The sequence below is a fragment of the Nanorana parkeri genome, unplaced genomic scaffold (assembly GCF_000935625.1).
Source record: "Nanorana parkeri isolate BGI_ZX_2015 unplaced genomic scaffold, ASM93562v1 scaffold1627, whole genome shotgun sequence".
In the NCBI taxonomy this organism is placed as follows: Eukaryota; Metazoa; Chordata; class Amphibia; order Anura; family Dicroglossidae; genus Nanorana; species Nanorana parkeri.
Window position 1 is genome coordinate 236,960 of NW_017307895.1, and position 26,839 is coordinate 263,798.

General features: G+C 42.8%; 1 protein-coding gene across 5 annotated transcripts in view; it reads left to right on the forward strand.

The window, feature by feature from the left end:
* GIT1 (GIT ArfGAP 1) overlaps positions 1-26,839 on the forward strand; it is a 144,139-nt gene that overhangs the window by 39,715 nt on the left and 77,585 nt on the right. For all 5 annotated transcript variants that reach the window (XM_018570906.1, XM_018570910.1, XM_018570908.1 and 2 more), the window contains exons 2-3: positions 11,548-11,681; positions 26,493-26,605. In XM_018570906.1, coding sequence (XP_018426408.1) covers positions 11,548-11,681; positions 26,493-26,605 — 247 coding nt within the window. The remainder of the gene's footprint in view (positions 1-11,547; positions 11,682-26,492; positions 26,606-26,839) is intronic.

A 26,839-nucleotide genomic window follows, 5' to 3' on the forward strand; every position in this document is an offset into this window, starting at 1 on the left:
TAATAAATGTTTTATCATTTAATATAGGGGAAACTGTTTTTTTTTTTTAAATTTCGGTAATTTTTCCTTAATATATAAAAAAATAAAACCCCCAGTGGTGAATAAATACCACCAAAAGAAAGCTCTATCTGTCCCCAAAAAAGGGTATAAAATTCATTTCAGTACAGCGCTGCATGACGGAATAAATGTCAGTTAAAGTACCGCAGCGCTGAATACTGAAAAATGGCCTGGATGGGAAGGGGGTTTAACACCGCGGATGTCAACTGGTTAAAGTAGAACAGAATCCAAAACTTTTTTTTTTTAATTATTTACTTTTGGATCGAGTAAACGAGGTTTATAACCCGTCAGCTTTTTTTTTTTTAACCATCTGTGTGTTTTTGGGGAGATTTCCCTTCACTTCCTGTCTGATACCCACAACTGGAAGTGAGAGTAAAGTCAGCAGGGTCCCCAGAACTAGTGTCCCCGGAAGCTTTACGATCTATTTCTGCTCTTCACTGATAACAGTCACCAGGACAAATGGAGAGGGTGAATCTCCCTGACGGGTACACAGACAGCAATAAAGACATGATCGGGGTTCTTATCTCTCTAAACTCTATCCACCATGATAATATAACATTTGGCTTTAGTTTCCCTTTAAGGAGTCCTCAGAGCAGTGACTCCTCCCTTATCACACTGCTTATTCCAAGGTTACGTTAAAGTCAAACTTTTTTTCCCCCCCTTCCCAATCCTGCTGTAGGGACTTACCTTCAATGATGCCTCTTAATCCGATCATCTTCTTCTTTCCTGTCCTTTTCAGCCTTCTCTCCAGCGCTAGTGCGGGTCTCTGATCCAGCGCTGACTCCTCTGTCCTGCTCTTCCCTCATGTATCACGGAGTCTGTGCGGGTGCACGCTGCTCCACAGACTTACCTTGTGTCTCTCCTCGTCTTCCGGCCAAACATCTGAACTGCGCATGCGCCCGCCCCAAGATCCTTTGTGGCCGCCCGAGACTCTTCAGATGTTCGGACGGAGCGCGCGGTGAAGACACAAGTAAGTTTTTAAACCCTTTTTAAAAGGTTTTTTTTGCATATATCTAGTGCTTGCTAGCACTAGATATATGCAAAAACATGCAAGGGTTTAATAACCCTTTAAGACGTATGATGCCTCGAAGCAAGGTGGTCTTTTGTGCTGTCGCTTTAGTGAATCCATTGTACTCTTTGTTGTGTACTATATTTTTCTTTGTAAAACAAAGATTGTAAAAAGGAGATAAAACGACAATAACGATTATTTCCCTGCATGACCTCTGTGGTTGAATATACTGTATGTGAGCTGCTTTTTTCAACATTTAGAATATGGCAGTAGAAGCACTTCTATTGATTTTACAATGGACTTTCTAATATAGCTATCCTGATGTGTTCTTTGCAACACCAGAAATGGACGAATCCCAGAAGTCAAGTACTCTGCATCAACAAATTATTAAGAGGCCTGTATTAACCGCTTGAAGACCCCCATCCCATCCAGGCCATTTTTCAGTATTCAGCGCTGCGGTACTTTGACTGACATTTATTCCGTCATGCAGCGCTGTACTGAAATTAATTTTATACCATTTTTTTGGGGGACAGATAGAGCTTTCTTTTGGTGGTATTTAATCACCACTACGGGTTTTATTTTTTACTATATTCAGGAGAAATTACTGAAAATTTTTGGGAAAGATGTTATAAAACAACTAATATTACCCACTTTTTTGGTAAAATATAAAAGACTGGGTCACGTCGGGTAAATAGACACCAAACATGTCAAGCTTAAAAATTGCACGCACTCGCGAAATCGCAAAAAAACTAGCATACCCAAAATTGGCCATAGGCGACACTTTAAAAGCTTTTTCCGCTCATCAGTTTAGTGTTATCAGTGATTGATGGCCCTAAAATGCTCTCACTGCGACGTTCGCGGCGATATGTAACATGTGCGGCGTTATGGGCGCAATCATCGCTTTCGCAGGTATGCGCACCTGACGCATGTTTACATGCGTGTATGTAGGGGTGGGGACTTTAAAAAAAAAAAATGAATACATTTTTATTTATGTGTAACGTAAAAAAAATTTTTGGGAAACTTGACAATTTTTTCCTATTTTTTTTTTTTTTCCCACTTAAATTTATTGCTATCACAGAGGGGGCTAAGAAACCCCTATATGGATAAGATACCCCTAAAGTATGTTACTGGCAGGATCACCAGTCTAAAAGCTTGACAAAATAATTGCATTCACCCGCCACATTTAAAGAAGTATTCTGGGGAAACTTTTTCTTAAGGGTTAAGTGTTCGTTTTGGTCTAGGGAGAGAAATAATGTTTTACTCACCCGTACCTTGGGGCTGGCTTGAGACTGGTCCCTGGAGCCTCTCTCCCCCTCTGCTGCAGAGGTCTATGGTCCCTGAGTCACCATGTCGAATACAGTGTATAGGATGTGAGGATGCCGAGGAACACACCATCACTGGAGTATAGGAGAAGACAGGCTGGAGGGAGCATTGTGACAGCCGGCCAGCTCGGAGGATTGGGGGGAGTATAACGTTCTTTCCTCCCTAGACCAAAACAAGCAGTTAAAGGAGAACTATGAGGTGAGTGCTTTTCACTCACCTCATAGTTCTAGCCGACCTGTGACAATGAGACTGTCACAGGTCGGCTCAGTAGATCAGGAGGTGAGCGAACACATACTGATAACACTAAACTGATGAGCGGAAAAAGCTTTTAAAGTGTCGCCTATGGCCAATTTTGGGTATGCTAGTTTTTCGCTCACCTCTCGATCCTGTCACGGCTCTCTGCCGTGACAGGGGAGGGGCTAGATTCCCCGCTCCGATCCGCCAGCGCTGACTGGCGGAACGGACGGGGGAGGGGGTGGGTACAGCTGGATCTGCCTCTAGATAGGCAGAGCCAGCTGTCAGTCACGCAGCTGGGCGGATCCCATCTTCTACGTCGGGATCCGCTCCGGCTGCGGCGTCTCGGTATACCGCAAGCAGCAGGTCGTGGTATAATGAGCTTAGGGTGACGGGAGGATGCTAGTTTGTGTCCTCCCCGTTACCCTAAGGAGAACTATGGGGAAAAGACTGAACCCCATAGTTCTCCTTTTAATTAAAAAAAATAGATACATTTCCGGACCAATAAACTGCAATATATTTGATTTTTGGTCTTGGGTTTAGATCCGCTTAGTTTGCTTACTCACAGTAGGCTCAGAAATGGTTATAATTTTCCAATGTGTATAGGAAGGAAAAGGCTCCTACTTCCTATTCATATGTGCTTTGATACCAATCGGGGGGGGGAATGGAAAATCCAGCTATACAATGATTACATCAGCGGTACCTGTTGGATTTGGTTAGTGTGTGTGACTCTTACGCGGTCTGTTCATGACGCTGAAGTTTGTCAGGAGATTTGTATCGCAAGGTATAACGTTGTAATGATACACATAGGTGAAGAAAGTGCTCCTAGATATAATGGGAGAGGTTGGACACATTGACGTCCTCCAGCCACAGGAAAAGCAGCATAGGGCACAAATCTACAAACTATGGAGAAGTATTGTCATTCTAGGACAAGACTTCAGTACTCCTATCCTATTCTCTAGAACGTAGAAGGTGGTTTTTCTGTAGTCAGAGATAGCTGCGAACGATGTAAGTAAGAGGTGGGCGACTTCTGCCACACAAGCTGTGCTTTCACTACAAATCCCACCATGCATCTGCCTCTGGGAGTTATGCCTGTGGCTGTCAAGAGTCTTGCAATGGCTCATGGGACTTCTAGTTCCACAACAGCTGGAGGGCCTGAGGTGCCTACCCCTGATGTAAGTGATGAGTTATTGGCTGACACAATTTCTTGCAGGATCAATGTGTATTTTTGAACAGAAATAAAAAAGGAATTTCAATAATATATTTAACAGACCAAAAAGCAGCAATGTTGGGGTTTATATAACCTTTAACCTCCTATATTGACTGTGGGGGGAGTTTATCAAAACTGGAGCAGACAAAATCTGGAGCAGTTGCCCATGGCAACCAATCAGCATCTCTCTTCAGCTTGCTCGGGTAAAATTTGAAAATGAGACAGAGAAGCTGGTTTGTTGCAGTGCAAATCGGCTCCTGATTTTGTTTACTCTTTATTATTATTATTATTTATTACAGGTATTTATATAGCGCCGACAATTTACACAGCACTTTACATAGTGCACATTCACATCAGTCCCTACCCTCCAGGATCTTATAATCTAAGGTCCCTATCTCACATGCATATATAGGAGGGCCAGTTTAGACAGGAGCCAATTAACGTACCAGCATGTCTTTGGAGTGTGGGAGGAAACCGGAGTACCCGGAGGAAACCTACGCAAGCACAGGGGGAACATGCAAACTCCCTTTGATACATTCCCCTCTATGTGTTTTATGTGCTTCCATGTACAGACAATTTTTGTTGCTGATTGGACTGTTTTATAGACCTAATCTGTTGGTGAATCTTGGGTTAGAATTATAATGGCACATTTTGGCCTCATTCACATGGGTGTGCACATCCATACGGCGTAGATGTAGACAGTATGTGTCCCACGTGCGTGCACCCGGACCTGTACGGTGCAGCCGTGTCCTGTCATAGGGATGTACTGGCAGTTGCACTCAATTTGATATGATGGCTCTAGCATGCTGGCATGGCCGGTACTGTCTATGTCAGAGCATGTGTGACCATTTACAGGACGGCATACCCTGCATGGACATTAGTATTCTTATACAGTCATGGGCACATCCAGCTGATCTGCACTTCAGTCTGAAAACATAATGTGGGAATACCAGGATGTTACCCTATAAATACTGCTACTTCAATTACATGAAATCTTCCATTATATTAACTTCCTGTCACCTCCTGTACACCAGGACTAGGCTGGGGATAGGTGTTGGAAGAAAGGTTGAGTTGCACTTCTTTTTTTTTTTTTGCTGCTGTCGGTGGGAATAAATGCTGTCGGTAAAAATGTCATTTGTTTTTAGCCTAGAATATTGTTTTGTAACTTTGTCTGTTAGAAAACTCCCTACATGATCACGTGTAAAAAAATGCAATCAACAGCAATTCAGATATTTTTTATTTTTTTTATAGATCCTCAGATGCAGAACTAAAATAGTTCATACCACCATTACGCATAATTGATTATGGAAAGCACAGCACACATCGCTTTCTATAGCATGCAATTAGAGTCCGCTTCCTGGCGGAAGGGTTTTTACATTGATTTCACAGCTTGTGGCAGCATGCCACGGACTTTTATTAAAATGTGTGATGCTCAATATTAAAGGTGTGCTAGCAAAACAGTCATCTGCAAGTAAACTCAAAACTACTAACTTGCCTAGGGGTAATTCTGTCAATATGACACGAAAAATACACCGTGCAGACAGAGAGCTGACTTGCGGCTACTTAGGATTTGCAGGCAGCTCTCCAGGTGCACCTGCCAGTCAGTTCATGCTGGGAGTTGTAGTTTGGAATGATGGGTGACAAAAACAAAATAACAAGTCATTTTGTTTTTCAGTGTAACCAGTACAATCCATGTTCAATGAGAATAATTGTAAGTTATGAAATTTTAATTGTAAACACATGCTGTACTTTATATGGGACAGCTACGACTAAAATTGCTATTAACCCCTTCATGACTGAGGCCCTTTTTTCATTTTTTGCACCCATGTTATATTCCACATTTTAGGCCTTAAAATGACGTAAAACCCCCCAACGTTATATATTTTCTGAATGCCGAGACCCTATAGAATAAAATGGTGGTAGTTGAAAATTTTTACGTTGCGTAATATTAGCGCAACTCCTTATTAAACCCCAAAGAGTGCAAAATCGCAAAAAACGACCACATGGCCATAGTCGACGCTTTAAGCGCTTTTACTGCTCAGCAGTTTAGTGTTATCAGTGATTAATGGGACTAAAATTACTGTTCTCACTCCGACGTTCACAGTGATATGTAACATGTGCGGCACAATAGGCACAATTGTCGTTTTCGCACATAGGCGCACCCGACGCATGTTTACATGTGTATGTGGGGGGCGGGGGACTTTTTTATGCTTTAATTTTTTTATTACTTTTTTTTTTTTTTACACAACTTTATTGCTATCAGATGGGGTGCTAAGAAGCCCCTTATGTGATAGCCAATTTACATTACAGGTCCTCTTTATGGAGACATCAGGGGTTTCCAAGACCCCTATTGCCACCTAGGGACCCCCAGAGAAGCTGATGAAGACGAGATCTGCTTCACCAGCTTCTCCCCAGCTTCTGAAGCTGGAGAGTGACAGCAGAATGCGGAAGTGATGTAATAGACATCATTTCCTGCATTCGGGGACTGAAGAGGAGCACAGAGGGAAATCGTGTACCGATCTCCCTTTTGATCTCCTGTCACAGAGCAGCCATGCCGGTCCCGGCCGCATCGGGCACAGCAGATCTCGGGACCAGCAATGGCAGTGACTGCTGCTCCTATATACGCGGTCGGGCGTCCCTTGAGTCTCTAAAGCTACTCACTCGTCTGGCTCCGGTGACGAGAGGACGAGCGGATTCAGGCCTGCTGTGCAGTCATTTAGTCATTGGAATGGTTCATTTATTTATTACAGGTATTTATATAGCGCCAACAATTTACAGAGCACTTTACATAGTTCCCATTTAAATCATCTTGAGGAGCTTGCGGTCCCTATCTCACATGCATAATAGGACCAATTTAGACAGGAGTCAATTAACCTTCCAGCATGTCTTTGGAGTGTGGGAGGAAAACGGAGTACCTGGAGGAAACCCACACAAGCACAGAGAAAATATGCATGCACCACACCATGCAGATAGTGTCCTGACTAGGACTTGAACCTGGAACCCACAGTGCTGCAAGGCAGAACTACTAACCATTTAGCCGCTGTTTTTTACTTTTAATAATCTTGAGTTCCCATAATGCAGTGCAGACTTTCCTTTCATTGCTATGTTTCGGCGGAAGGCAACCTTGGCACTACATGATCGTTGGCACTGTGGAACTACAAGTGTCATTATTGCATTGCAAGACGCTGTCAGCCACTACTTCTAGTCAGAGGGGCCTCAGATTCTTTCTAAATCCCAAGCAGTTGCAGTGCCAAGGATGCCTTCCCCTGCTATACGTAAATTTAGCTGATATCCAATATCTTCCAGGATGTAACAACATTAAAAGAAAATGCTTTTTGCAGTCAGCATTGCGCATGACGCAGTGATGGGCGGACACTTATATGCTTTCCCTGTTCTACACTCTGGTTAGTTTGCTGTAACTAGAGGCATTTTTATCTTCCTTTGATAGCAGTGAGGGTTGCGGTACCCGTGTAGGTGATTGATACATGTGAGTGGATTGTGTTGGACGGCAGTGTTGTCATTTACTGTACATACACAATGGGAAGTTTTCTTTTCAAGGAGTTTTTTTTAGCCACAAGTCTTTTTTATGTTTTGTTGCTAATAAAGCTATTTGTAGCCAGTGGGTCCTGTGGCCTTTTCTTAATCCCCAGTTGTTACATTGTTGAGGTGAACTGGCTTGCTTACAGATGGAGCTCAGTGAATGCCAATTCTTGACTCCCACTCCACATATGAAGCTGTTTTTATACATGTTTTCAATATTTTCACGAGTGTTCAGTCCTGGATAAGCTGCTCTCACAATGCAATCAAATAGCAGTCCATTTGTTTCCAGCAGTATCCTGCTTGTCAGATGAGAACTCCTTCCAGTTTTCTGTACCAGGAAAGTGCTTACTTGGCCCTTGCTGTGGTGGGAGTGCGTCAATGACAGCTGACTGCGCACTCTTCTATAAAGCCGACACTATCTCTTGCTTTATAGGAGGATTTCTGCCTCTTGCTGGGACTTGATTAAGTCGGAGGGAAGGGCAGGTCAACCTGAGGTTACAGAAAAATGACTCCATTATATGTGAATGTGTCATTATGTACATGTACACAAGCATGCATCTGTGTGAGCGGCAGCTGAAGAACATGCTTCATGCATTTTCTTGACCTGGAGCTAGTGCTGGCTTTTAATGAATGCATGCTTTGTGTTGGGTATGGTATACAAGACGTATCTCACAGCTATATTTCTGGAAGACAATGCCTCTTCACATGTGAAAAGGGGGAATACACCACATGTTGTACTCTCAGTGCAGTCTCCTTCTGGTATCTTGTGCGTAAGCAGCCAAAAAATAACAAGATATAAATGGGACAGCTCATTAAAAGATAAAATCTTGCCTTTGCTGCAATGTTTACTTTCAATCCAGAGATTTCCTCTGCAGTACTTTTTTTCTGCCACTAGATGTCCTCAGTCTGATGACCAGCATTATTCAACTCCCTTCTTCTGAGCCCAGGTCGTCTTGGACCTGCCCCCAGCCTGTGATTGGACACTTAGACCGGTCCCTTCAGCCTCTGCTCCAGCGGTCTAAGGTCATGTGAACCATCTGCCAAGGATGCCAAGGGACATTACATCGCTTGAGCGGGGGGAGGAGACAGGCAGCGGTGTAAGAGCGGGCGAGTATAACTTTGTGGTTTTAGCTCCCTACACAAAGCGAGCTCTTAACCCTTAAAGTGAGGGGATGGCATGCCAAACAATCTCCTAGCAGTTTTTTGTACTTAAGTCCCACGTTAATTGTCATGTGAACATGAGATAAGGGGAGATCATTCAGTGGGGACTCCTATTCCAGCGACAACAGGCACACCATAACTGCATGCATCGCATGCGTTTTGACGCGTTCAGGTGCATTTTGTTTTTTAACCTCAAAATGCAAATTAGACCATTGTCACTTCCGTCTTCCACATTTTTCTTTCTGCACCCTATTCATGGTGGAAATCCTGGTACAGTTTGGCAATGATCTCCCACCACCACCCCATCTTCTGCCGATTATTTTTGTAATGTGTCGTAGAGGTGTGGACTACGAGTACTCGCCCAAATACTCGGTATCGGCACTGATTCTAGTATCGGTATCAGTGCATCCCTAGTTTTCACCATTCTCTACTCTATCCCAAACAATTGTTTTAAATGGCTATTCATAGACTTAGGTAGGTAAACCTGGCTTCTATAGATTACTGTACATTGGCTGCACCATTGTTCATTTATTTACAGAATAGATCCGATGGTGGAGAGTGTCCCCTCATGCTAGTTCTAATGACATTGACAGAGGATATCTTTCTGGAAATAATTTGAACTATTTCACTGTGTATAGTCGAAGGGACAATTGACACCCCAAAGGCAGCCGCTCATCTGCTTCACAATTCATTTGCGGAATAGATGTGCAGGAACCGTTGCTGGCCATTTCAATTTGTCTCCTCTGGAGCGTATGTGTCATTTCGTTTTATGAGGGGAAATGTTGGCGGCTCTGAAATAAAAATGTGCCGTCCTGGCTTGTATCTGTTTATTCCTGGAATGGTACATTTTAATAATGTAATGACATCAGGCACGCTGGGCTATTTTCGGTCCTATCATCGGACTTTTTTTTTTTTTTATTATTCCCCCTGTCAAAATCCAACACGTGGCCAGAGGTTCAGTGAGCTATTGAAATGTTGTCTTTAATAGACGCTAAGCTTCTCTTGCGCCGGTCACTCAGAATCGCACCACTGCAATTCTTTCTCATTAAGCTGCTGTTTTATCGTCTGTTTGTTTAGTCTTCCAGGCATCCATCTTTGTCTTTGGCATCTCGTTTATGTAATATGTGGGGATCACTCTGCATTTTATTACCAGCGAAGCAATTCTTTTCCTGGTAAATGGCTAGAACTGGATGTCGGGCTGTTCCTTTTCTTTCGACACAGCAGCTGCATACCTTTTGTGTGTGTTGCACTTGTGTAATGTGACATAATAGATAAACCGCCTGGCTATGATTTTCTAGGTATGCCTTACCTAAGGCATGTAGGCCAGACACAACAACAAAGGACATAACTACTACCGTGTTTCCCCGAAAATAAGACACTGTCTTATTTTTTTTTTTGCATGAAATAAGACACTAGGTCTTATTTTAGGGGGATGTCTTACCTGGCTGGGGGAGGACTGGACGAGGTTCCGGAAGGCGGCGTGCTGTTGCCGGTCCCGGTGTCGGCGGATGACATGTCGCTTCCATCGTGCGTGCGTGAGCTGCGGCCGGCGGGCGTGTGGGCGGGAGCTGAGGCTAAGATAGCGCTAGGTCTTACTTTCGGGGTAGGTCTTACTTTCGGGGAAACACGGTACTACATACTACTTAACATACTACAGGCAGTCCCCGGGTTACGAGCAAGATAGGGACTGTAGGTTTGTTGAATTTGTATGCAAGTTGGAACAGGTACATTTTTTAAGTGTAACTCCAGCTCAAAAATGTTTTGTTTGTTTTGGATAGCATTTGGAAGGGTTTACCCCCTGTAAAGTTTGTTTTGCTGTGTGTGCCCCTGTTTTTTCACCTCACTTTCTGCCCCTGTGACAATTGGATTTTGAAAATTTTGGGTTGTCACGGAAACAAGGATTGGTGATTAAAGCTTCAGTGGAGACACCTTTTTCCCATGATCACTCTTAACGCAGTGAATTTCCCTTCCTAGGGGTGGATTTCCTTTCACTTCCTGTTGTCTCAAGGACAGGAAGCGAGATTAAATTTTTATAATGAGGATACAGACAGCAGTAAAAACCTCAGTGACCCGGAAGAAGTGGTGGGCATCCCTCGTCTGCACATCTAACAGCTTCCTGTAATGTACGTACAGTACTACGAACCAGACCCAAAAAGGCGGGCACTCCTCATCGACACGAGCACGGTAGAGTTACAACTACCCCTGCTGTAGAGTAATAGCCCCGTTTGTAAGTAGGAGTCGTATGTAACTCGGGGACTGCCTGTACTATAGCTATTGAACCATTCAGGCCTAAAATGTATCTTTTTTAATAGTATAATAATTGCTACCTTTTTAGTCCTCATTCACACAGGGTGTGTTGCCCTGTACAGTGTGGAGGGCCAGTTTCTGATGCAGCTGTAACTCTATCTAGACACAGGAGCTGTGCACCCTCACACATTGCTTCCCACAGCTCTGAGTTTTCACAGCCGCACACAGACGGTGTATGGACCTGGATCCATCATGTCTGTGTCCGAAGCTGTACACCATCTGTGTGCTGCTGTCAGAACTCTTAGCAGTGTATGAGGGTGCATAGTACAAGTCCCATGAGGCATTGCAACACTGACAGTTACAGGCATGACTCCCAGAGGAAGAAGTATGTTGGGATTTGTAGTTTAAGCACAGGGTTAGAGTTGCCTACCCCTGGCCTAGAATATCTCACCTTGTGTAGTGAGTTATAAGAATTTAAAGTCCATCCCTGACATAGAATATCACTAAAATGAGACCACTGGGGCTGCTGATCTCACATTCAATATGGCACCCAGCAGCAGTTTCCCCAGTCATCTTCCAGGACAGCCATCGAGATATAGGCTCTGCCTACAGCTTTTGAATGTCTACACAAGGAAGGTGTTTACAGGTAAATAACATGCGTGTAGTCCACCAGACTCACAGCTTAACACAACTTTGCAGAGTAAACCTAGTAACCTTGTTTTTCTAATGCATTTCTTTTAATGATTTCTTTTCTTCCCTTGCACAGATCCTGGCTGGGCTTCCATTAACCGCGGGGTGCTGATATGTGATGAATGCTGTAGCGTACACAGAAGTTTGGGCCGACACATCTCAATCGTGAAACACCTCCGACACAGTGCATGGCCATCATCCCTATTACAGGTGTGTAAAATTGAAAGATTAGTTTTTGTTTCTTGTAGAATTGAACCATGCTAATACGTACCTGGTATAGCCATAGTTCACGATTGCCTGGGGAAAATGGGGTGTAAAGCTGTTAGAACTTTGTTTACATTTTTCCATATTCCTGAATGAAAGTGTGTGCTGGTAATTAAGAATACTGCTTAAACCTAAACTCAGGGCATAACCGCTTTCCCTTAGGAATATATTCTTCAATAGCCTTAAAGGATATAAATCTACTTTGTGTGCAACAAATGCCTTTTCAAACTCGGATACTACCTTGTTAAAGCAGCAGTGATGTCATCATTGGGCTGCACAGAGCCTGTACAGAGAGCAGAGCTGGAGGGGACGGGCAACCAGTAAGCCCCACCCACTACAGGGTGCCTGCAGAGAACTACAGGAGGGGGGCGGATGCAAGACCACTCACCTTGTACAAGGAGAAAGAGCAGCAGTGACTGGTCTTTATTATAGGAAGCTCTTGCACAAAGGCAAATTTTCACATAGATCTGGAAGAAATGCTTTGTGCATATCAAGGTTCGAGTAAGAATACACATGCCTCCTGGTTTTAGACCAACGCTGGACAAATCCCAGGAGCCAGGTCGCCAATGCTCCTTAAAATTTACAGTTGGCGCTAACTGTTTAGGTTTTTTCTAGTTGTTGTCAATGTAGCTGACACCTAGCAAAAATCCTGCCAGCCTCTGGATTGGTCAGACTGGCTTTTAAATGTTGATTTGTCTACCCCTGATTTAGACAATGTTTGCTTATCATAGAGTTCAGCTTTAGGTTTATGCAACAATGAGGGCAGCGTTCTATTACCAAATAGGTGTTAGCAGGGTTTGGGTGTTGCTGATTTGTTATCCAGGAATGTTTGGAAAAATATTAGCTTTACTTCCCTCTCATTTCTGCATCCTTTCCCTTCCTCTCAGCAGGAAAGATTCATAAATAACAATATATATAAGACAATTGTCGATGGTTTCTTCCTTTTAAAAGGCTGCTTTTCACTACATCCTGACTGCAGAGATGGGCAACAGTAGATCTTCAACTGGTGTGAAACTATAAGGGCCTGTTCACACTAGCCAGTCACTCTGAACACATGGCTGCTGATGTGTAATGACGGACACAATGCTGATGTGCCGATCTCGGCTCATTGTACTGTTTTTACCTTTTTTTTTTTTAATTAGACCATCGCAAGTTGTCTTGTTTCTTTATTGGGCCTGTGCCGGAAAAAGCAGCAATCCCAGCCCCTATGCTTCAGGTATAAATGCCCCCCAAGTCCCAGCATTCATCGCCTGTTTCTGTCTGACTTTTTATATCCGCAATATATGTTTCTGGGTTTTTCGTGCTGGAACTTGTAGTTACAAAGGGGCAGAATCTTTGTTTACCTGTATCGCTACCTCTGAGCACCCTGCATGAGTCCACCCCGCTTTATTCTTTTATTTTTCTATTCCAGTCACTAAGGACTGTTGCTATTGACCTGGAACTAATTAAAGTCTTTGTAAGAAATGACAGCCAGCCCAAGTTTTTTTACACTGGTTGCAGTGACCTGTACTAGTCTCTGAAAAGGTATGGCATTGTGCAATCGTGCACAATGATCACGTGCCCCTGTAATCTGTGTGGCAAGATGTATTGGCTGCCGTGTCGCAGAGACCTCATTTAGTTGGGGGTCAGTACTGGTTTGTATACTATATGTGATTTATCTAATAAAACGCTACGTTATTTTATAAATGGTTGTAATCTCTCTTGTATGCAAGATCAGCTACAGGAGTTTTTATAACCTTGACTTCAAATTTTATAGTAAACGCTAATGTTTAATTCTCAGTGAAACCTAGATCAGGAAGAGAGCAGTGCTTACTCCAGCTGCATAGTTGGCTACAGATTATACTTAAGGAAAGAATAGCTTGTGTAAATGGTTTTATGGACGCCCTTGCCTCTTTTGTTACTTTCTAAAGGACAGAAAGGAGACAGGTTCAGTGATCAGTCTAGAAGTTTATAGTTATACTAGTGCTTTAAAGCAGAACTCTGGGCAAACAGGTTCTTAACCTTTTGCAGTGGGGCTACCCCTCTACTGCAAGGGTTAAGAGCTCATTTTTGTCTAGGTGCTAAAAAAAAAGAAATAAAAGTTATACTCACCCAAGCCACGTAGCTGGCTGGCTGCTACTCCGGTCCCTGAAGCCTCTCTCCTACCATGGCGTCCTCACTTCCTATACACTGCGTATAGAATGTGATGAGTCAAGGATCCGTAGATCGCTGCAGGGGAATGGGGGAGAGGCTGGAAGGACCGGTCTTAAGGTGCCCATACACCTTACGATTATCGTACGCGATCGTGTTTTCGTCTGATAATCGCAAGGTGTATGGGCAGTGTACAATCGTACGACTTTTGACTTTCAAGCATGTTTGAAAACTTTGGTCGATTGTACGATTATTTCAAGGTTAGTGACGTTTCCGTACATCAAAAATCGTACGAGCTACACTGCTCATGCGCAAACAAATACGTGCGGTTGATTACCGCAATTCGTCCAGGTGCTTTTCTTACGGCTAATTGAACCTTGCGATTAGCCGTAATGGGGCCACCGTACGACAATCGTACGACGGTTTCATCATCTGACGAAAAGCGTTGTCCGATAATCGTAAGGTGTATGACCACCTTAAGAGCCAGGTGCCTCGAAGGATCAGATGAGTATAACTTTTTTTTAATAGCACCTACTATTACCGTGTTTCCCCGAAAATAAGACACTGTCTTATATTTTTTTGGGCTCAAAAAAACACACTAGGTCTTATTTTCGGGGTAGGTGTTATTTTTTGTTAATGTACAACAATCCACATTTATTCATGTACAAAAATAGGGTGATCTGGGCAATCAGGGGTAAGAGCAATTTGGTAACCAATCGCTCTCCAGACTGAGCGAAGCGCACTTTCACTATCGATTCCTCACAGGCAGAGTGCATTTGGTATCACTCCGCCTGTGACAGGAGCCGGCGCTATAGAGGAGGGTTCGGCTTATGCGGCCCTGCTCCCTCCGGTACCGCCTTGCTTCCCCTAGCGCTGGCTTCGTTGGCACCGCTAATTATCTCCTGCGGCTCTTCAAGTTCCCCCTTAGGCCACCACCGGCCCTGGGAATGGTCACAACTAGGTCTTATTTTTGGGGTAGGTCTTATATTTTAACAATTCCCAAAAATAGTACTAGGTCTTATTTTTGGGGTAGGTCTTATTTTCGGGGAAACAGGGTAGGGTTAAAAACTTTTTTGTCCAGAGTACTACTTTAAATGTTGCTGGCTGAGTGCTTAACAGCATGGGATCTCCAGCACAGACTTAGCCCTTATTCACATGGGCGCAATGGGGCGGTAAAACCAGGCAGTTGATCTGTGGTTTTACTGCCCCGTTGTCACCTGCTGCATTGTCAGCACTGCAGCCGAACAGTGCTGTATACATTGTCGCAGGTGCAAAGCTTTGTGTTGTGGTGCAGCAAAAAAATAGACCGTATGCTGTGCCGCTTATCAAATGCGATCATTGCAATAAATAGGGTCGCGCCACAACAGCGTACCCAGTTGCAAGCAATTACAATAGAAAACATCCAATAGGAATAAAAAAAAAAACCAAAAACAAACACCTACGTTTAGGAGGTGTAAACTCGGCCTAACCGAATTTTTTATGTTCTACCATTTTGTTAGTGTAAGTGTTTCGTTATGAATGTGTGAAGAAGATATTCTTGTTCTAGGACCTCAGCAGGTGTTTTTATATCTTTTTAGTTTCCATTATTTTGGGCAGTGTTTTTTGGGTGGATCTTGGGGCCCGTTCAGACCATATGCATTGAGCGGTGCTGGGCAGCCCTGTCTAACAACGCTCCAACACATAAGGGGTCATTTATATATCTTCCACCACCATTTGCACCTCAGTAGCGCCTCTAGATGGGGTGGATACGTATAGGAATTTTCTGTATTCGTCAATGCCATGTAGAGTTGCTAGTGCTGCTTAAAGGTATCTTTTATAAATAAACCCCATAGACAAGGCAAATGTTCTTATGTCCCGTTCAGTTCATGCCACTGCAGTGCAGGCCACACAGCACTTTTTTTCCACTGCAGCCACATAGCAATGCACTGCAATGAATATTTATGAATTAAATGTCATTCATGCAAATGAAAAATAACCTGCATCATTTACAATGCTTCACGGTCTACAGCACTTTAGAGTGCGACCTCTGTAAACTTCCTATAACTAGTTACGTGTTCAGTCTATTTGCCTGCCCGGTCACAGAGATAAAATGATGTTATATAGCATCATCTCCTTATCAGATTCCATCGACGGGTGGCATTGCTGTTGCAAATTAAATCTTCATCCCCAGTCCGAAAAATATTTGGGAAAGTGATCCCACGTGGATGATTCAGTAGCCTGAGGACGATTTCTGTTTAAAGCTGTATATAATATGTTGTTCAGCTGTATATAAATGAAAAATGTTTCCTATATTTTACATTGCTGCCAATAGTATTGGATATGGTGCCAGGCACTTGGAGCTGGAGAGGGAGGTGTTTAGGCAACGTACAGGAGAATAGCTCCGTACTGTAATGTTCTCTTTTCATAGTCCATTGACCAGGTAAATGACACACAATGTGGTATGTACTTCCTGGCAATTCAGTTTAACAAGAGTGGCTGAACAGGCTCACACATATTTTGGCAGGTACACTGTTCACATGGGTATGTCAGCTATTTTAACTATGCATCGTTTGTCTCTTTCCCCTTTTCTTTCTTTACTCTCCTTGCCATGCAAGAGCATATAATTTGCTGAGCTGCACCTGACATATTTTATGTCTCTGCCCTCCCACTCCTCTATATTATGCTGACGTGATAGGACAGCATGGAAGGTTTGCATAGTATAGATCAGATCCTTTTAGCTGGTTTAGAATTTCTCAGCTGTGATATGCAAAGATGGAGCAGTGTTCACACAGAAAATGTCAACTTCACCTTTTTGACAGGAACAGTAAAAGGTGTTTCTCCATAGAGATCGGTTGGTATTTAATGCAAGCAGTGCTTATCATTAGGGATGCACCGATATATCGGCGCCGAAACATATCGGCCGAAAATTTCACTTTTGGCATAATGCCGAAAGAGCCATATTTCGGCCGATACATTGCCGCATCCCTGGTTTCTTTTCTCCCCGCTGTGCGCTGTTCCAGCGCGGGGAAAAGAAAGTGACAGCCGGCCGAGCGCTGCAGGACGAGAGCGCTGTGAGCGGCCGGCGTCTCTCCTCCCACACCGCTAAGCCTCCTATCACAGTCCGGCAGAGCGGTGTGGGGGCGGAGACGGCGCTGTCACAGGAGGCTGGGCTCTCCTCTCTACAACGCACGATCAGCCTCCTGTGACAGCGTGTCAGAGAGAAAAGCAAGGTACACACACTCAGTGATCAGTGATCGCTGAGTTTGTGTACATAATTGAGGATATGGTATGTTAACTATATCCTCAATTATGAATGAATGGGAAGTGCTCTACATCACCTCTACATCACCCCGATTCATTCATAATTGTAGTTCTAGTAAACAAACAATATTCTCAAATTATCAATGAACAGCAACACTCAGTATAGAGGATTCCTGTTCATTGATAACAGGGGACACAGAAAAAGAGATTGAGGACTCTGTGTTCTCAATCTCTTTTTCTATTTTAAAAGGGAAATATCAATTTAAAAAAATTTAAAAAATAAAAAACAATTTCGGTTTCGGCCTGACATTTTTTTTTAATTTCGGTTTTAAAATTTCCATTTCGGTGCACCTCTACTTATCATGGTTATCACATGTGGTTGGAGTGACACCAGGTAAACACACCTAGATGTTCTTCATCCACAGATCCATATGGGCTATTATCCAGATATATATGTACCAATTTGCTAAAATATTTTATTTAGGGTGCAAATCACAACAGTACATCAGTACCCATTGCCATAGTCATCTGATATGGTATGGTGGGATTCTACAGGAAACACCATTTCAGAGATAATAAACTGTTTCCCATTGTAGCTCTTTATATTAATCTGGAAGCAATTCTTCAGCCATGCTATAAGCATAAAGTGACACTAAACTCAAGAGTTAAATCTTGAAAATGCATTCAAGTGACTTACCTATTAACCTATGTATCTTATTTGTGTATCACTCGGCTGTAGATCCTCAAATCATCTCTGAATTGGTGCCGACACTTTCCTTCCTTCTGGAGGGTGGCTACTTTTGTTCCCCTTTGTCCCTGTGTGTGTGTGTTGTGAAGTAGCCACCGCTCCAAGCTCGCTCCCGTGATGGACTACAATCTCAATACAAACTAGATCACTAACCTTGAGATTTTAGTCCATCGCAGGAGTGATCTTGGAGTGGTGGCTACTTTACAACACACGAACAGGGACTAGGGTATTTTTTTTTGGCGGGGAGGGGGGGGATTCTTCCTATTCCTAGAGGAGGAGATGTGCTCAGAAATCTGTTGCCGTGTGAGGCCCTGTGAATTGATTGGTTGGAAACCTAGATTCTACAGAGTCTAAACCATCAGTGGGTCACTAGTTTTATTTTTTAAACAATTTGTGATTGTCATGTAATATTTTGATGTTCATGATCCCACTGTTACTATGGATTTTACAATATAGTCTCTGAGTTTGGTGATGCTTCCCCATATTTTTGAAGTGTGCATTCGACTTTTCTCCTCTTTTGTTTTAATGTGATTACATGGATTGTTTGATAGATGCAGGTGCTCCTATGTGATTCTCCCCACCCTACGTGGCGTGCTATTTTAGTGGGGTTGGTGTTAGTTCACAACCAGCTATGACTAAGGCTGAGTAAGGCCGAAACGTGTCAGGGGTTGTTTTTTGTACAGATGCATGTGGAATAAAGTTTGATTTTTCTTTGGAAGAGAATTGTGTGCTGGTTCTGCCGTTTTTGAGACAATCACTCCAGAAAGGGTTAGCTTCCAAGGATGCATGACAGGGGTGAGCTGTGCGCTTTGTGTTTCTAGCCCTCACGTTTATTTACCCTTGCAAAGAGTGCCACAGCATTCTAGCTGGAATGTACTTGTGTGTTGGAACATGTAAGTGTCCCACAATACCTATACATTTCTATGTCGCCGCTTTTCTAAAGGATTCAGCTGAGTGCTTCTGTATTTTAATTGATTAATAAAGGTCCTTTATTAATGCAGTATAGCCCAGGACCACATGGAGAAATGTTAATTCCAGCTCTTGTAAGTGGTCACTTGCCTCCTCAGCATGTCATGGCATGTCATTATTAGAAAGAAAAAAGTATTAAGCTCCCAATGGGAGATTTCATTGTTTGCTGCTTTATCAGTCAGATTGATGACGGTAAGACACAAGCCTGGTAAAAATGATTACTTTGTATTTAGTGGTTATGAGGACGGGTATGATGGTGGGTTGGGGTGCAGAGGATGGGTATGATGGTGGAATGGGGTGCAGAGGATGGGTATGATGGTGGAATGGGGTGCAGAGGATGGGTATGATGGTGGAATGGGGTGCAGAGGATGGGTATGATGGTGGAATGGGGTGCAGAGGATGGGTATGATGGTGGAATGGGGTGCAGAACTAAATCGAATAGTTGTTGCAGCTCTAAATTCAAGCGCCATCAACCCCAATGTCTGTCTATATGCATGAGGAGAAGTATTCAGTATTATTGTCTATCTATGTAGAACAACACTGCATTAGAGAAGTAAAGACATATCCTTGAAAATGTCTGAAGTATGTAGGTACATAGGCATGTCTTACCTCCCTCCACCTTATATACCCTTTAACCATGACTTTGTACTATCTGGGGTCCACCAACACACAGGGTTGTAACAGTTTCGATCCAGAAAGTTGAACTAAAGTGTTGCTCATAGATAACACTATATATTGAATTATTTTTTGCAATGAAGCATCAGTCAACATAGCATGTTAGTGCACCCTTTTGCTCACTAATGCTACACACATATATCTAAACAGAAATTGCCTTATCCCTGGCCAGTATTGTATCCCTGGCCAGTAATGCGGTGGGGTAATGTATCAGTTATGATAAACTACATTTTAGAAAAACACAGGAAAAAAGAATCCTTACAGTTTGTGATTCATTTTGATTTTAGTACTTTATATTGCACATGTAGGATACATGGTTAGAAAGTCATATCTGTGCTGCGGGGGATCAATTATTCATCAGATGCTTTCATTGTCTGTCCAGCTGGAACACATACAGATTTGGGTGTGTGTGCGAGAAAAAGCAAAGTTCTCTATATGCTGGGGTGTGTGCTGTATATTTCAAGGAAACATCAACAAGACAAAAGCCATTGTTAAATTCTACATGCATATTGCAGCAAAGCACATGTTTTGCTCTAAAAACCCATTTTATTTCCTTAGGAGTATTAATACGCTGGCAAAGGTCCAGTTTGTTGTAATGAGGACAAATCTGCAGAGCAGCCCATAAAGAACCGATTTCCAAATGACTTTCCTGTAAAACCTTCTGTGATCTTGATGTATGGGTTTCTTAATGCAGTATTGAAAAAATTATATCAATATGACGTGAGGGGATATAAGCCTCCTCTGTGTTGCTTTTAGTTCCTTCATCCAAACTTACTCTGAATGCATAGATCAGCAGTTTTGCAGCAGGGAGTGGTTGCACAGCGGGTCTGGAAAGTAGTTGCACCTGTTTGTTTTAATTTTTCTGTCTCTAAAGCTGGCCATACACCTTACAACCATCGCAATGGTTGTAAGGTAATTTAAAAAAACGTACGATCTGCCCATCTTGGACAGGCAGATCGTACATGCGGTCATGGAAAGCCTGCCCCGCTGAGGGGCGGTCCTCCAATGACTGCAATGCTGAACGGGCAGTGTGCGCTTGCGCACACCGGCCCTTTCGGCATTTGTCTTACGAGCACGCCACAAACCCGCCAACAATCATAGGATTCTCGCCGGGTTTTCAAACATGCTCGTTAGACAAAAGACGTGCGACCGTACAGTAGAAATAGTCGCACGTCTTCCATACACCTGCCGATTATCATATGATCGCGGAATATGGGCACCTTAGAGCTGCCCCCTACACCTGACGATTAACGTACGATAATTGCGGGTGATCCCGCGATCGTACGATAATCGTAAGGTTGATGGGCAGCGTGCGACCGCATTAACGGTACGGTCGTGCGATTTTCGTATAACGAGCACGCTAGAAAACCCGCCAAAAATTGAACGATTTTCAGCGGGTTGGTAGCACGATCGCTTCACGAAAGCCTCACGACCCGAGGTGCGCAAGGGCGCACTGCCCGCTCACCATTGCAATCATCTGCAAGCCCTTCCCTCAACGGAGAGGACTTGTGATGATCGCAAGTACGATCTGCCTGTCCATGATGGGCAGGTCGTACGAAATTTTATTCGCCCTGCCACTATCGCACACCAAAAGTCGTGCGATGGTTGTAAGGTGTATGGCAATCTGCTGCTGCAGATTTTCTCTCACTTCCTTCTTTATGAAACCGTCACTGGGACAGTATTGGAGGGGAAATTGCTTCAACAAAGGCCCTGATGGAAGTAAAACTTAACAGTAGTGATGCACAGATACTTTTCGAGTACCAGTGCAGATACTTGCCATTTTCATGAGAACTACCAGGGTTGCAGCGGTTGCAGCTTCGACCTGGCTTTGGCACTCCACCACTGTCCTGAAATCATTAGTCAATATTGTTTTAGAAAAACTGTCACATGGCCATAAACAAAAATGTATCAGTACTCGTACTTGTAAGTACTTGGGCAAGTACCAGTACTCGTACTCGCAAAACTGGTATCGGTGCATCACTTTATTTATAAAAACAAAATCGTACATTAAAACAGAGATGTACAAATCCCAGGAGCTCCGTGTGCTCCTTACAAATGACAGCTGCCTCCTAATTTTTACATTTTTCTCTAGTCTAGTCTTGGAGCTCAAAAGTATCGGTACATCAATATTGTTTTAGAAAAACTGTCACATGGCCATAAACAAAAATGTATCAGTACTCGTACTTGTAAGTACTTGGGCAAGTACCAGTACTCGTACTCGCAAAACTGGTATCGGTGCATCACTTTATTTATAAAAACAAAATCGTACATTAAAACAGAGATGTACAAATCCCAGGAGCTCCGTGTGCTCCTTACAAATGACAGCTGCCTCCTAATTTTTACATTTTTCTCTAGTCTAGTCTTGGAGCTCAAAAGTATCGGTACTTGTACTCGCACTTGTACCGAGTACTGTACTTGGTATCTGTGCAACCCTACCTAACAGAGATTATAATGCTACCCTACTCTATCCAAAGAGAAGAGAAAAATAAAAGTTTGGTTGGATAAACACTTTAGAGCGGTGGTAGATAAATTATTATGGCATTTAGGAGCCAGCCTGTCAAATCCAGGACCCAGCAGGATCTTTTTTTTAGGAGCCAGCTCTATTGACAATAACTACAGTAAACCTCAAAAATTTGGCACCAGATGACATTTTTATGGAGCTTTGGCTACCTGGCTCCTGGGAGTTGTCCAGCCCTGCCATTAAAGCTCAGCTCCGGCTAACGTGTTTTATTTAGTTTTGGAAAGCGTTAGCAAGGGTTATAACCTCTGCTAAGTTTGTATAAACCCCTGACAGAAATGTTATCTCTTCCCCACTCTACCCTAAAAGCAAGAAAACAAATTGGTTGAAGTTGGACTTTAATTTACCATTGTGCTTGTCCTAAAGCTGCTGAACCATCGCAATAGGCTACCATATTTTTCTTTGTATTATTCTAGAGGTCAATAGAAACAGGCCTACCAGTGCCACATATAAGTAGTCCCATACTGCACAAATATACACTTGCAAAGGAATATGGGTGCTTGAGACAACAGAATGAATGGATGTCTCTTTCATCCCATAATGTCCAAAATCCATAGGTGTGTGTGTATATACCTTGAAAGGTTCTACTCTTGTAACCTCAGTATCTTTGTCATGTGACTGAGGAATAATCTGTGCAGACTGTGACAATGGCACTTTCAGGTTTACCCTGCACAGAGATTTTCCAGCTCACAGAACAACAATCTAAGGCTAACAGACTGAGTGTTAAGGTGCCCGTACACCTTGCGATAATCGTACGATAATCGCGGGAAATCCCGTGTGGAACATGTTCGAAAACCCGCCGAGAATCGTACGATTGTCGGCGGGTGTGTGGCATGTTCGTAAGATAAATGCCGCACGGGCCGATGTGCGCAAGCGCACACTGCCCGTTCAGCATTGCAGTCATCAGAAGCCCGCCCCTCAGCGGGGTGGGCTTGCGGTCATCGCAAGCACGATCTGCCTGTCCAAGATAGGCAGATCGTACGTTTTTTTAATTACCGTACAACCATCGCAAGACAAAAGTCTTGCGGTGGTTGTAAGGTGTGTGCTCAGCATTATTGTCACTTGGGTTGGTTAACTTTGCAGTTAACCCTTTTCACATACAATAGCTGCCACTATGTGTTTTAATAGAAAAAATGCACCATTCACAGTATCTATTGTAGAATTCAAGTCCAGTGGGAGATTCCTCCATCCACATAGTTTAGCGTAGATGGAGGAATCTGTTGGACTTTTTCCATCTGACTGTATGAAATGTGCAGATAATCTATAGGTGTATGGCCAGCTTTAGTCTGAATCTGTCCCTCAGAGCTGACTCTTAGCATTCATGTGTAGTTTCAGTGGAAAATGCAGTGCTCCTAGGTTGCAGATGCAACCAACTTTTCTGGTCCCCGAGGAGGGCTTTTATAGGAATTACATGACCAATCAAAGGGCCTAAAGAGGGGACTGAGGGGCTGTCAAAATGTTATTATGATAGTTTCTTTCTATGTGTATCCATATTCCCAAATGATGCAGTTTTACAGTCTGACTAATAACCTACATCATTGCATAGCACAAAATCCCAGTTAAATAGACATGAAACATGATATGGTTTTGAAGCTGATTCTCTTTCAGAAATTGAATGTGTAATCCTCCTCCAGCACCTAGTAATATAGGGTTGTTTGGTCTTAAAATTATTCTAATTCTCATATGTTTGGGTGGATGCTTGCTACTAATGTACTTCTATAAGATCAGGATTTATGGAGCAGGATAACTGTATTTTGAGAGCTGGTTGTGTGAAAAGGACAGCTTCAGGTTAAGGAAACAGACTCAAATGTGTATTTGCTGTAAATGGCTTTATTATGGGGCCATATAACAGTCCCTGCTTTTTCAGCCTCCACCAAGTGCTGCTATGATAGCCATTAACTATTTACAACAGGCTTATAAGAAGGTTGGTAAACTGGATTTAGATTCCCTTACCTGGCTCAAGCTATCCCACTAGAATTTATGATACCGCTAAGAAAATGTTATAAGGATTTATTATAGCCTGCCTTATATCTGAAGCTTACCGGTTCGATCACAAGATTTGTTTGCTGAATTATGAATTTTTGGAAAAATAAAGGTGCCACTGTTCACTATGACCACCCCCACCCTTTACTCAGTTTGGGGTTCATCGTACCTCATTGTTGTCACACACACAATTTTGGATAGAATGGGTACCAGTGCAACAAACACACACCAAAAAGACTCTGGTCTTTTTATAATCCCGGCCACCAATAAGACTCGGGTCATGTATTATCCTGGCCATCAATAAGACTCTGGTCATGTATTATCCTGGCCATCAATAAGACTCTGGTCTTTTATAATCCCGGCCACCAATAAGACTCTGGTCATGTATAATCCTGGCCACCAATAGGACTCTGGTCATGTATAATCCTGGCCACCAATAAGACTCTGGTCATGTATAATCCTGGCCACCAATAAGACGCTGGTCATGTATAATCCTGGCCACCAAGAAGACTCTGGTCATGTATTAACCTGGCCACCAATAAGACTCTGGTCATGTATAATCCTGGCCACCAATAAGACTCTGGTCATGTATAATCCTGGCCACCAATAAGACTCTGGTCATGCATAATCCTAGCCACCAATAAGACTCTGGTCATGTATAATCCTGGCCACCAATAAGACTCTGGTCATGTATAATCCTAGCCACCAATAAGACTCTGGTCATGTATAATCCTGGCTGTTTCAAATCCAGCAGCTAACTATCCACAGTACAAACTGGGCAACTCGTGCTCGGGCCAGTTATGAAGAGATCAGATCCAAAACCTGAATAAAATTAATATGTAGCCGGGCAAAAAGTTAATAAGATGTTTATTTCTTTTAATGTTTATATATTTTTTATTTCAAGGACAAATTTCAAAACTGCTGTTTTTTGTTCCTTTCCAATCACATGGTCCCACAATCTTGTGTGCCATATGGAAGTACATCTGTGCTCATGCTCAAGTGTTTCTAATTTATTTTGTGTATATGATGGTATTTTATACAGTATATGTGTTTGTCATTCTTTTTTAAAATGTATGAAGTTGAAACATTTAACAGTTGTCTAACAAAAGCTGAGCGTTGGTTCCAATTTTGAAAATATGTTGGTGGCTGGGAGTGGGCGGCTAGTCCTTGGTAAGCGAGATGCATACTCCCTTCTTTTCTTTCTGTTGTCTCCTTTTCCATTTGTTCTTCTATTGCTTCTTCCCATTAACTCTTTCAGTGCCACAATTGTCCTTTTTCTCCAGAGCTTTATCCCCCATTCACATCTGAGCCTTTTGTTGCATGTTTTGGCTCATTTCCCTACAACACTCAAAATCACAATTCCATTATTTTCTATAGTGGCTGTTCAAATCTCTTCTGTGTCATTCATAATCTCAAAAAGGTACATGAAGGTTTTTATGGATTTTTTTTTGTCACCTTCGAGTTCAATAGAAACATCTGTTTTAGTTTTAGCGTGCATATTTACACCTGGAGAGCTCATCTCCTCCTCAAAAACCGCTTTCCATTGGCCAAAATAAAAACGCCTGAAGCTTGATACATGTGTAATAATGGGCAAGAAATGCTTTAAAGTTGCGCCCGGTCACTACTGCTCTCTCTTCTTGGGCAGGATGACTGGTTTTGTATCTGTTCCCTGCTTTAGTTTTCGTTTGGCAGCCTGTAGTGGGTGGACCTGCCACAGCTCCGCTCTCTGCACAGGCTATGTATGCAACACAATGATGTCAGTCCTACCTTTCAACAAAATATCAAAGGCATTTGGTGCACAAGTGGATAGGGATGCACAGATACCAGTTTTTCGGTACTCGCCGATACCGAATACCAGAAGTCCCATTAAGGAAGCGGGGCAGCGTGTCATTACACACCGCTCACGTTTTTGATTGGTGAGGAGCATTTAATGACTCGCCGACCGGCTTCCTGTTACCAGAAGTTCCGGTATCGTGATGGGCATCAGGATTATATTCTGTGCATCCCTGATTTATATAATTTGTGGCTATTGGGGGGCATACTGTATATTGAAACAATAGGTTTAGCACCTGGAGTTCAGCTTTTATACCCAGTTACCCAAGTAATAATGTATGTTAGGCATAGTAAAGTGTATTTATGGCCACATTTTTTTTTTTTTTTTTAGTTTTGGATTGAGTGGAGAAGGACTCCTGTCAGGTTTTGCTGATGTCTTCACTACCTGTCTGATAAAACTTTTTATTCCCAGAACAGAAAGTGAGGGGAAATCTCACCCAGGGATAGTAGTAAAACCTGAAAGGAGTTCTAACCTTCCCCATTCTATCCAAAACAAAACAAAATTTGGGGGTTATAGATGCATTTTAAATTGTTAACCAAATGCATCTGTCAAATACAATAATTTTTGTAATGCTGGTCCTTTAAACTTTTTTTTTGTAATGTAATTCTTAGAAACTGTTCTTTCAAATGTTCTTACTATGGCTTATTTTGGCTTCTGCAGATGGTGCACACATTGGCCAGTAATGGAGCAAACTCTATCTGGGAGCATTCTCTTCTAGACCCAGCGCAAGTTCAGAGTGGTCGCCGTAAAGCCAACCCACAAGACAAGCTTCAGTATGTATTTGGTATTTTTCCTAACTCGCATCAGTAGAAGTGTCTTTATTTTGTTCAGTTCTGTCCAGGCACCTATTTTCAACACTGCATTTGCTTGTCTGTACAAAATATACCAAAAATTAATTACTGCAGCCAGAATTGATCTGGCTTCCTGTATGAATGCATCTAGAAGAACAATATTTTCCCCACCAGTCTGTCGTATTGAGGCACATAATAAAATGTAAAAACAATTTG